The sequence below is a fragment of the Lycium barbarum genome, chromosome 9, assembly GCF_019175385.1.
Source record: "Lycium barbarum isolate Lr01 chromosome 9, ASM1917538v2, whole genome shotgun sequence".
NCBI lineage: Eukaryota > Viridiplantae > Streptophyta > Magnoliopsida > Solanales > Solanaceae > Lycium > Lycium barbarum.
In genome coordinates this window covers 15,523,404-15,535,843 of record NC_083345.1, presented here as the reverse complement: position 1 = coordinate 15,535,843, position 12,440 = coordinate 15,523,404, and the positions used below count along the sequence as shown (strand labels likewise).

General features: G+C 31.6%; 1 protein-coding gene across 1 annotated transcript; it reads right to left on the bottom strand.

Annotated features, from left to right (window-relative positions):
- Positions 1-556: 556 nt before the first annotated feature.
- LOC132610007 (sugar transport protein 13) lies at positions 557-7,454 on the bottom strand. The gene is made up of 5 exons (XM_060324248.1): positions 7,199-7,454; positions 6,170-6,492; positions 3,938-4,062; positions 2,343-2,634; positions 557-1,675 (listed from the first exon to the last, which is right to left on the bottom strand). Exons 1-5 carry the CDS (start codon positions 7,332-7,334, stop codon positions 974-976), a joined length of 1,578 nt encoding a protein of 525 aa, XP_060180231.1. The 5' UTR covers positions 7,335-7,454; the 3' UTR covers positions 557-973.
- Between the last annotated feature and the right edge of the window lie 4,986 nt (positions 7,455-12,440).

The following is a 12,440-nucleotide window of genomic DNA, read 5'->3' as shown; positions in this document are numbered from 1 at the left end:
CCAACATCAGAACTTTCGATCCGAAAGTTTTCAAACTCAGACATATGGCTATGAAGTAGAGGACTATCAAGCCTAACTTCAGACTCGAATATCAACTCGAGATTTTCAACTTCAGTCCCACTAATCTGAAGTTGATTATGAGGCGGCTAAAAATTAAATGCTTTGTAAGTTTCGTTATTCTTTAAATGGTGGCGCTCCAAGCGACTATTTGTCTACCTGCCCAAAATGCAAAGTTGCAAACCTCTAGTGGGCCTAACAAAAATAACCAGATGCCCTGTTTTTGCCTGCAGTAATTTTATCTAAAAGATCTAATCAACAAAGTAATGATCATATGAACTGAGACTAAACTAGAGGTTAGAGTCATTTTTTATACAGAAAGCGAATTAGTTGAATAAATAGCACAGTCTTTTGAAGTGAAAAACATACATTGAAAATACTTAACTTTGGGGAGTGGGTAACAACTTTGGCCATGTTTACTTTGAATTGTGCTCGCACAATTTAATTTATACGTTAGATTATATCATAACACATGAATTTAATATTCGTAAAGACATCATTCGAGGGACTAGACAAATCTAATTGTTTCTTAAGAAATAAAAATTACACAACCAACAATCTGAATAAAATAGTTACAAAACTAACTTGATCAGTCAGAGCATCACTATTCTGTTCTCAGCCAAACATTTTCCTTCTTCAGAAAGTCCCAATTCTTTTTTCTTTTCCAGGGACATCAAGAAAGTAACAGTGTAACTCCTTTTTTTTTTTTTTTTTTTTTTTTTTTGGGAATTGCTATGCCAAATTTTGAGCCATCTTACACACATTACATTAAACATCAAAGTACACGCTGGCTCAAAACTTTTACCAGCTACTAATATAGCTATTTTGACTTATTTCTATGCATTTCTTGTAGTAATTGATTAACAGAAAAAACTCAATAACATATATGTTGTTCGAACTTTATTTTTTATTTTTATTACAAGGCAACATTATCAAATCCATTAGAATGTCCATTCTTCTTAACAACATCAACATGAACATCATCATCATCATCAACCATAAATGTCTTCCACAACCAATGCTGCTTCCATACCTTCTCCGTCATCTCCTCAATGGGCACATTCTTCGTCTCGGGCAACAAGAAGAAAACGAACAACGACATAATGAAAATCCACCCCGAAAAGAACAAGAATATCCCGAACTTGAAATGACAAAGCATAGATAAAAATGCTTGTGCCATAACAAACGTAAACAGCAAGTTAACACATACGGTAACACTCTGTCCAGCCGAACGTGTTTCCAACGGGAAAGTTTCACTAGGAATTAACCATCCTAGCGGGCCCCATGACCACGCGAATGCAGACACGTACGTGCAGATCATGACCACTACGAAGATACCCCAACCATGGCTAAGGTTGTCTGAATGGTCCGTTACTTTGATACCTAGGATTATCGCGATTACTATTTGAGATATTAACATTTGGACCCCGGCTTCTAGGAGGAGGAATCGTCGTCCGAGCTTGTCTACAGAGTAGACAGAGACTACGGTGGAGAGAACGTTGACCGCTCCGGTGATCACGGCTGAGTATAGGGCTGCACTGCTTCCGAACCCTAGTGTTGAAAATAAGACGGGTGCGTAGAACATAATGGCATTGATTCCTGTGAATTGCTGGAATATCTGTTGCATGAACGAGGAAAATAACCAAATTAGTAAGAATGTGAAAAACTTCTAATACTACTAGAGAAATTTTCTTTTAATTAATATTAGATTGAGATGGATTTGAATAAAGCGATATAGCTTCATATGTATAATTGAGTTCGAACTAACTCCAAGATACGATACTAGAATTTCACTTGCAGCAATTTGAATGTACATAAATTTCGAACATTAGGACATGGTTCTGGAGTTTCAGTAGTAGTACTTCGAGTTCTGAGAAGTTTTTTTGAAGTTCATGTGACTGTTTTTTTTTTTTTTTTACTATTTTATCGCATTTTTAAGCTATGACTTTTATGGACCATGCCTATAGGCTACACATTCCAATTAACAACCCTAAGAATGACTATCTAGTATCATTTTTACCAGTCTTTCTTTTTTGAGATCAAACAGACACCTAATATTAAGTTGAATATCAGTTTGGTAAGATAGACCCTCAAAACTTCTTTGGCATATGACTCTAACCTATTTTCTTTTATTTTATTTGTGTGACACAAGCTACTAGGCACAAAATTGAGTACTTCATAACCAAGCATTATGTGAAGAAGTGTAATTTCGATACCCGTGTAAAAGAATTAATTGTCCATACTGAGTCAAACTAATAACTAGAAAAATAATTAAAAAAACTGACCTGGAGTGCAACTGAGATGATCAATTGAGGTCTATTTTTACGTTTGAGTAGATTTCTGAAAGGGTGTTTGACTTCTTTAGCAATACGGCTAGCCTCGACAAGCTCCAAGAATTCAGGTTCAATGTTGTCAGTTCCTCGGATTTTTCTAAGTACTTTTTTGCCTTCTTCTAAATAACCTCTTTCTATCAAACTGTTTGGTGTTTCTACCACAAATATTGCACCCAAGGTCAATAGCAATGCTGGCAAACCTGCTAATCCCAATGATAATCTCCATCCCCATCCTCCTTTTATTCTGCAATTACCATTTTTTTAAGAAGAGGAAGTTATGGTTAGGTACAATTTCAATGGATCAAAAAAGAAAGTTAATAAAAGGATCTACTCTAATAAAAGAAAGTTCATATTTTACTCCCTTGTTTCATTTAGGAGTTGGCATAGAGTTTATTAGAGTAAGGAAGCCTTTTAAATCTTGTAGTCTTAAATTAAAGATATGCATAATGTATCAAAATCATATTATCTTAATAATGTTAATATTGAAATTAAGAAATTATTAAATATAAAAAGTAATATTATTGAAACATAGGGAGTAATACTATTTTTTTTTCCAATGTTTTAATCTTTTAGTGGTACGGTCTTGTTTGACCGACGAGTCAAAAAAAGATTCAAAATGAGAAACTTCAATTAATTACAGGAGAAATTTTTAAAAAGTAAGTATAGATATAGAGCCTGTTTGGATGGGCTTATGCCTATAAGCTGCAAACAGCTTATAAGCTAAAAAAAATAAGTTGAGATAGTCTAACTTATTTTTTTTGGCTTATAAGTTGTTTTCAGCTTATAAACTGCTTTAGATAAGCTAAGTCAAATGGGCTCAATTATTTTTTTGAGCTTATTTTAAGCACAAAATGACTTTAAGTTGGTCAGCCAAACACTCAAAAAAGCTGAAAACAACTTATAAGCAACTTATAAGTCAATCCAAACGGGCTCATACTCTTATTCTTCCTCATGCAAGTAATAATTTAGCACGTTTAAGTTCAGTAGTGTGGTCGTTGAAAATAACTCCAGGCTATTTCCAGGCAAGTGCATGAAACAAGTAGTAATAAAGACAAGTACACAATATATCAAAGGAGAGTAAAGGAAGTGTCAAAAAATGAGTGGTCGATATCAGACTCCAACTTTTTAATTTCTTTCCTATTTATTTATTACGAAGAAGAGTCACTTTAAAAAATGAGGAAAATTACACAAAAGAGTCTTTCAAGTAAGGACTCAAGTTTTCAAATATGTGGACCAGTCATGCATTTTCTTCTACATTAAAATCAAATTCATGACGCTTGCACTTATGTTTGGTAGGACATTGGGAGTGACCAATATTTTAAACTAGTGCCAAAAACTTTGACTTTTGGACTTTTTTGAGCCTTCGACGGTAAAAGCTACACGGAAACATGGTGCACGTGTAATCTTGGTATTCGATTGTTAGTAAAATAAACATCCTAATTACTCAATCATACACTATATCATAAAAATCTCCTTGTAAACAAAAACAAATTTAGAATAAAATAAATATCGAGTAAATTTTTTTCTAAATGGTGAGAGAAACTTACTTGGCTGTTCCGTAGTTGACGAGGTTGGCGAAAAGAATGCCAATAGTTACATTAAGTTGAAACAAAATGTTGAGTCCTCCACGTATTCTGGTAGGTGCTATCTCTGATAAGAATAGTGGAACCGCCTGAAAAGCACACGCACATAATATTTTAATTTTGAGAAATATAGAATATAGAAGAATTGGAAAGTACAAACTTTTTCCTAAATTAAATAAATAAAATCCAAATATTATTTAAATAAAATATTGAAAGAGCTTTCTCGTACATTCTCCGTATTATAAAGGATATTTATTCACGAGTGACTTGCAAACTTTTCTTCATAAAGTTCTATTTTTTATCAGATAATTTAGAGCACACTCCCGTGGAACATGTTAACCCTAGGTTCTTATCGAAACTGCAGTTATTTTATCTTTTTTTTTGTTTCCTTTAACTTTTTAGATTAATAGAATGGATAAGATAAGAATGAATGTACCGAAGTTGCAATTCTACTTGCTTCTTTCTTCCTCTTTACATGATTTACAGAAGAGTAAAAAGGTCCAATTAAACAGTTGTGACCCACATGATATTTGATATTCAAAGTTGTGCCACTAAAGTTCAAATAGTAAATCTTTTAATTACTGGAATACCCTCAAGCGTTTCAAAACAGTAAACCACTTATGTCTCTCACCAACCAAAAGGTGAAAGGATAAGGATAAAAAGGACTTAAAGTCAGTCCTCTACCAAAAACAAAGAATCAAAATTCAAAGAAAAGGTGTAATCATAGCCAACAATAAAGTAGTAATTCCAAGGAATTAGCTTTTCAAAGTGGGAAAGCTACAAGGAAGCTGCCTATGGAGGTCCTTTCTGGACAAAGACAAGCCTTTGAGTCCCACTTAAACTTTATTTATGCTTTTTTAATACTGAAGGGGTCTTCCTCACATGTGTAAACAAAGTCCATGACCTAAATTTTGTAAAGCAAGAAAACAAAAAATTAGGAAAAGCTTCGTGAGATTTGGACTTACTATTATAACAAAAGATAACAAACATCTTTTTCTCATCCTCCACAACCCCACACCACCCACCCCTCCTCAGTTTGTGGATCCCATTTTCCACCAAATGTGGCACCGTGGTCCATGGCCAACCATATTTTCCAATTTGACAACAAATTAGTAAAATAAAAATATTCTTAAGACCGACAATCATATAGAAGATTCATGTGTGATAATTATATTTTTTTATTTTTCGCCCGATATTTAATGTTGTTCTTAATATGATTAATTCGAACTCATGCCGAAAAATCTAATTTTGGGACCATATATATTACGCCATCATAATCTTTAATAATTGTGTAATAATTATGTACTACTTTAATGCCGATAAAGGCTGTCACATGTCACTAAAGAAATAGGGACAGTTTTCAGTTTATCATGGCCCTCGACATAATGGGAGTAGTCTAATCCAACCAAACTAAGAGGAAAAAGTGTAAAATTTTCAAAAAACTTGCGTGATCCCTGTGCACATGCAATGCAGATTGAGTATAATGAATCTTCATGCCACGTAAATTTTTTAAACTAGTAAGTATAGCCATCTAAAGTCTAAACTATCGGTCCCTTTTCTTTTTTTTTCTTTTTTTTGTTTGTATTTTGAACCATTAGCATTGAGGGCTAGGTGGATTAAAGTTATAACTAGTGAGTAGTGTAGTCCATACTCCATACTCATTTACAAAAGAAATTAATGCTCTTTACATTTCTAAAAGTCTCACATCAGTGACAAAACTTCTCAAAAATCGTAATATTATATACTCTTTGACCAGTATTAATAATTTTGGATTATCACGAAACTTTATCCAGTACTCCACTTATCTAGACGATAAGTAAAAACTTTCCTCTACACTTATTACTACTGTTTCATCATTTCATCATCAAAAAGGTTATCAAGTTCTTTACAAAGATAAGCTCATACATTTCTGGTTAATCCACTTTCCTTTAAATAGAATTTAACACTTATCTTGTGAGTACTTAACTTTAAGTGATATAAAGTGGTTTAAACATTTATGTATACTTGTAGAGTTATTATTTTTACGCCATCATATAAAATTAACCGATAACAAGTAATTTTTCATCACAATTCATCTAGAAAATAAAGTAATAACATGCTAAAACTGGGTAAATTGTACAAATAAAAAATATACTATATAATATCAGTGTATATATTTGTTTAAATTTCTTTTAAAAGTGAGATTAAGGACCGTACCTGATTAGCAAAACCAACCCCACAACCAAGAAGAATCCTTCCAATAATAAGCATAGCCAAATCTTGAGCTGCAGCATTTAATACAACTCCAACAAGGAAAAAACAACCGGCAATCAACATAGTTAATCTCCGACCAAGCTTTCTTGTCGTGTAAGACGCAAAAAACGTCGACGTTAAACCAGCCAGATACAAAGATGAAGTAAATAATTGCAGCCCTTGATTATCGTACTTGCAGTAATTACTGTTAATCCCTGGATCCTTTGTTCTCTTGTAAACTACTGGAAAGAATTTTTGCAAAAATGGATCCATTGATGTAACGCCACCTGTAATATTTCACAAATATTAGAAACCATTACTATAGTATTAATCAAATTTTTCAAAAGAGTTGTATGTAAGTTAATTTAGAAATCCATTTTATTTCTTTTTTTCTATTTTTGGTCATTTATTTTTAGGCTTTCCAGAGAGTAGGGAATCCCTCTTGGCTGGAAAAGTTGAACTTTCTTCTTTTTCTTTCTGTACGAAAAGGTATCTTTGTTTTTAAATTTTTTTAAAACAATATTGCATCTTTAAGAAAGATTCAACGAAGCAAAACTTGGGTCAGCATGTTTAATTTAACCCATTACTTATTATATTAGGGTAAAAAAAAAAACAAAGCCAGAAAATTTGGCTTTTAAATATATTCGAATCATATTTGTTTTCATCTGAATCCTTTTGCTGGAAATTACACAACTAGGTTAATTTTATATATATATATATATATGGAGTAATAGATGTTAATCCTCTTCATTTATTCGTATTTATTTCTTAACATTTTAAATCCACTTAGTAAAATCTTGATTTCGGCACTCTTTAGCATAATTCAGAAACAAAGAAAGGATAACAAACTTTAAGAATCATAAGAAACAAATAAACAAAGAAATGCTCAAAAGTTATCAAGATTTTGCAACGTCATGATCATCATAATAAAAAGGTAACTAAAAATAAGTTTAGAAAAAGAGGAAAATGAAAATATGGAGTATTATAATTTACCAGAAACTCCAACATCATAACCAAACATAAGTCCTCCAGTAGCAGCCATAATACAAGAGATGATAACAATAGGTGTAATTTTAGCCTCAAAATGTGTTCCTCCATCACCGGAGGTTGAAAATCCTCCACCAGCCATCGTGTATCTAAGTTTTTCGACTTCAAAATAATGCAGTAGTAAGTAACTCAAGAAGAAGATGGTTTATATGAGAAAATTGTAATGAGAGATGGTTGATATTTTGTGTGATCGAAATTATGGGAGAAGCATAGGGGGCTATATATAGAGTAATGGGGAAATAATGAGGAGGATTAATATGGATGGAGCCCCACGCCACCAGTATCTTTACACGTGGATTATATTTGAGTTGACTATCTTAGTTGTATATTCTATAGTTTCTTGTTCGACGGCTATGTACTAGTCAACTCAAACGTTCTTAGTTTTCAGAAATAATGTACACATGGTTGGTGACTTTTGGCGTTTGGACTATTGAAATGATCTCATTGATGAAATTTATCGGATATCTCGGGTTATTTTCTAAGTGATATAAATATAAATAAGTATTTTGTGTGTTACTTCTGGTGACACATGCGTTTGAAATAAGTATATGTCAGTTTCATAGATTAAAGTTTTCAGTCCTAATAGAGAGCGTTTTTTCTTTTTATTTAATCTTATTATGCAGATAAATTTGGATAATTAGTCGGTGGACAATAAAATTGGATTAGTCGGTCGACAGTAAATTGATTTTTTTAGAGCTTTGTATTAGTGTTTAAGAAAAGTACTTACCTTAGAGTTAAAGAATACTAAAAGTCTAAAAGGAAAAATACACTTTTAACACTGATATGTGGAGAATAAAAAAGGAAAGAAATTATACAAGTGGATAATTAGGTTACCCTGTTGGGTGGCACGAATTGTGTGCTATTTTTATACAGTTTGATAGAATATCCGATTGTTTTAGACTTTTCTCATCAAATTGCTAACGGTCTTAGTAATACCCTCAAAAACGAAAAAAGGGGGTAGCGGTCTGTACTGTACACCAAAGCAGCTGCATGTTTTATATTTTTTTCAAAAAAAAAAAAAAAATCTTGTGTTTTTATCTTTAGATGTTTTAGTGTAAAATAAAAATCATTTGGAAAATTTGATATAAAACTAAAGAAATCAATTGACCCTAAAAAAAAAATGAACTTAAAGAATATGTCTTACGTCACTGCAAGAAAAATCGAGGTAGAAAGACCAAACAAGTGTGTATTTATAGAAAAAAAAAATGTGCATTTGACCAACAATTAATTGTTCCTTTGTTCCATAAATTGTAGTCCATTTCAGTGTTCAAGAGCCAATTTATTTGTCTTTCCGTCTTATATCATGAACAAATTAATTCACCTTTTGAAAATATAGTTATATATTTGAAAATTACATATTTAGGTTCCCATATTTTTCACTTCATATTGACAACTTATATAATAGGAGTATATGTAGGAGCTTGTATTTTTGTACATGAAACTTTACATTCAAAATGCCTTAAAGGAGCTTTGATGTCAAGATCTAGGCTATACATAATTACATATGCAAGTCTTTTTAGATGAACAATTGATTGTTAATGAGTTAGAAAAGTACATGACTACATTATCTATTAATTCCGTGCTTTTGGATTTGATTTTTGAATAATCAATTAAGAATTGTTGTGAGAAATTTGTGTTTTGAGAATTTTATTTTGTTTCAATAAACATACCGGTTTTTGTCACAAGAATTAATGTACCATGTAATTAGCCTAATCCAAACTAACGTCAATTCTGAAAAGTTCATTTCTTGCTTTCTTAGAATAGTACTCCCTCCGGATAAAAAAAAAAGTGTCCACTTACCCCTTTTTTCTTGAGTTAAAAAAAGTGTCCGCTTATTAAATCAAGAAACAATTAACCTTATCTTTCCAGATTTGCCCCTATTAAGTGTTATGTGATCAAATCTCAATGCCTATTTAATTAGGGGTAGTTTAGTTAATTTACATATTTTTTTCTTGAAGTGAGTAGTTTCTTAAGGGGTGCGCAAATAACTAAGTGGCCTCTTTTTTTTTATCCGGAGGGAGTAGGAATTATTAGACCCCACATGATATATAGCGCCTCACCGGGCCTAATTAATAAACATTAATGTCAATTTTGAGTGGTTCTTTCTTGGTTTCTTAGAATATTAGGAATTATTAGACCTCACATGATCACATGAAAATTTCGTAAGTATACACCAAACAAGCAATAATTAGGCCATAACAGCGATGAAGTTTTCCCCTAACTATGGCAAATAAAATAAACAAACTCCTGGGATTTTGAGAGGATTAACTAAAAGAGGATAAAACAAACTCAGATTTTTTCCTTACACAAATACCTAGATGTTGTTCGAAAAGTTCAAGTGGATGTTGTTAAAAAATAAACAAAGAATTACGTAAAGAAATGATCCTATACCGTCCCTGGAAAATGGAAGTAACATTTGTCCTCATTCTAAGAAAGAGAATCTTTAGAGGGTCAAAAGACACCTCTTTATTTTCTTTTTCCTTTTCTTTTTGTAATTGGGGATAATTGCACATTCATTCTTTAGTAATTGATAAATTTTAATTTTAGTCCTTGCATATTTGATTTAGTACTCAATAATTTGTTTAATTAGTGAAGATTCACGATTAAATCAACAGTGCACATATTAATTAATTAAAGGTTAGATGTGACTTATCAGAGGCACAAACAAACACGCTTAACCTTCAATGAATCTAGTTTTTGGGCAGGGCATTGACAAGTGTTTTGACATGACAAAAGGAACTCTTATCAAGAAAATGCATTGCCAAAAAGATTATACAGGAAGTTTATTTCAGAATTCTAAGCTTGCGGTATTCATACAGAATTTGAACTCTTATCCTAGTTAACATGATTTTGAGGCTTTAATGTAATAGAAGTTTAGTAGCTTTGATAATGTCTGTGATGCACTAAATCTGGGGCATATGCCAGATTAATGATATGTGATTTATCCTTTTTTTGAGTAGTAAATGTTTTTAGTTGGTAATGAGATCATTTAATTTCCGAAAAAAATATGTTTTTGATCCTCTACTAACAATGTTTTGTGAATTTAATGAACTTTCAAATATAAAACCATGTAAATGCTCGGGTTTTAAATATTCATACTTCTTCTTCTTGTTTTATACAAAAACTGGTTAAATTTGTGAAAATTTGTCAGTGGAGGAAGTAAAAGCACACGACTCTCTACCAATTAAAAAGCTAAATATGTTTACTACGATATTACGTGTGCTAAAACAAAATTTGCAATAATTAAAGAATCAAAATTGCAAATTGTTCTTTTAAATTCATATTCATATGGAGACGTCGTGTCAACCATATTTGTTTAGCGATCACATGTAACACACCAATAAGGGCTTAACAATTAGTTCACAGAGAAATCAATCAATCAATCAATAAAATTTTATAGTTAAGCAAAATACTGTTGTATAAACAAACAAAGAAAAAGATTCTCTAAAAATATGAAAACAGAGTATAATTGTTAGTCTAAACTCTAATGTACGTTGTTGGGACACCCTTGGTCAAGATCCTTAAAATAAGGATACGAGATAGCAACAACCAAAAAATCAAAATCAAAATCAAAATTTCTGGCCACGTTTTACTTTCTTTAACAGCTGGATTTTTAGTGACAACATCTTGATTAGGATATATATATTGATCTTGCATTTACTGTCTATATTTCCTCCTCACGTGTATTTCGAGTGGGCAGCCATCCAAGAAACAAAAAAATCTGTTTTTTACAGTCTCCCTTTAATATTTATGAATTTAGGTATGCCCTTGAATAGTAAGAATTTAAAAAATGAAAAAAAAGGAAAGGATGGTAAAGTTTGTCAATTCTGGTTTCTCCTAACAAACAATAATCACGTCTCAATCAAAGGGATTGTTTGGATTTCAGTCTCTCCTTCATATTCATTTTTGTTTTTGAATTTTTTTTGGTATAAAGGATTCTACAAAACAAGTCAAATTTTCAGTTTTAATTGAACAAGTTAGTCAATTACCGACCTCTGCTTACTTATTTGGGCAGTTAACTTCAAATTCTGCTAAAATTGACTACTAGCTTACGTTGTAGCAGGTGTTTAAATTTTCTTTTTTCAGTTTAATCACCTGAATCAGAAGCTATATGTGGTTGAAAAGTATAATTAATAGAGTAAAACGCTCGTTGCATAAAGAATTTTTATTTTTAGGATTCAAAGTTGTTGATATTTGAAGAACTTGCTCCTTCTCAATAGATTCTTCATTTTTAAAGTTGGATATCGCATATATAGATTTAAAAAGGATAAATACATACCAAAAGAAGAAGAAAAACCTCAACTTGTCTCCTTTATTCAACTAAATACTTACCTAAATGGTAAAAACTTATCCACACCGGGTGTTTACACCAAACCAACAGATGTATGACATGTATTTGAATATACACAACTAGCACTTAATCATGATTAATTAATGCATATATTCACTTCATTAAATTACTTGACCATGGTATATTACATTAGTTTGGTGTAAACACCCAATGTGAATAAATTTTTACCATACTTAAATTTTACGAAGAGTTCTATTACTCCCCTATCCTTCACAAGACCATCATCAATTTATTCACCATATTTAAGTCTATCCAGTGTTACACGGGCGTCATCCACCTTAGTATTATATATGAAACTCTTTAATTCTAATTGAAATTATAGTATGTATCAATACTTAATTCATTTACGGGCTTTAATTTAAGAAAACAACCATTAATTCTACATTAAGATTTTTTTTTTAACGATTTGATTGAATATACGTTGATGATGATAGAGTGACTTCATCACGATAACGATAAATTGCCAATGAGAAAAGAAATAAGAAACAAAGTCATATATCACTAGTTGTAGGTCTATATTTGTGTGGAACACCAATATCGACCACGGCAGAGATATAGATAAAATATTTGAAGTCCAAAATAGCAGCAGGATATTAGGAATTGCTGGAAATTAAATGAATTTGGATAAGAAGGAATACGCTAGTAGAGGTGCAAAAGTTGTTAATTTATAAGTTACTTTCTCCGGATAAAAAAAAAAAATCCACTTAGCTATTAGCACACCCTTTAAGAAATTACTCATTCCAAAAAAAAAATATAAATTGACTAAACTACCCCTAATTAAATAGGTATTGAGATTTGATCACATAACACTTAATAGGGGTAAATCTGGAAAGATAA

Excerpts from the sequence above, each read along its gene's own strand:
- LOC132610007 (XM_060324248.1), bottom strand. The coding sequence starts at position 7,334 with ATGGCTGGTGGAGGATTTTCAACCTCCGGTGATGGAGGAACACATTTT. Across the intron at positions 6,493-7,198 it reads TTATGATGTTGGAGTTTCTG|GTGGCGTTACATCAATGGAT; the intron begins GTAAATTATAAT and ends GAAATATTACAG. Across the intron at positions 2,635-3,937 it reads GTCAACTACGGAACAGCCAA|AATAAAAGGAGGATGGGGAT; the intron begins GTAAGTTTCTCT and ends TGGTAATTGCAG.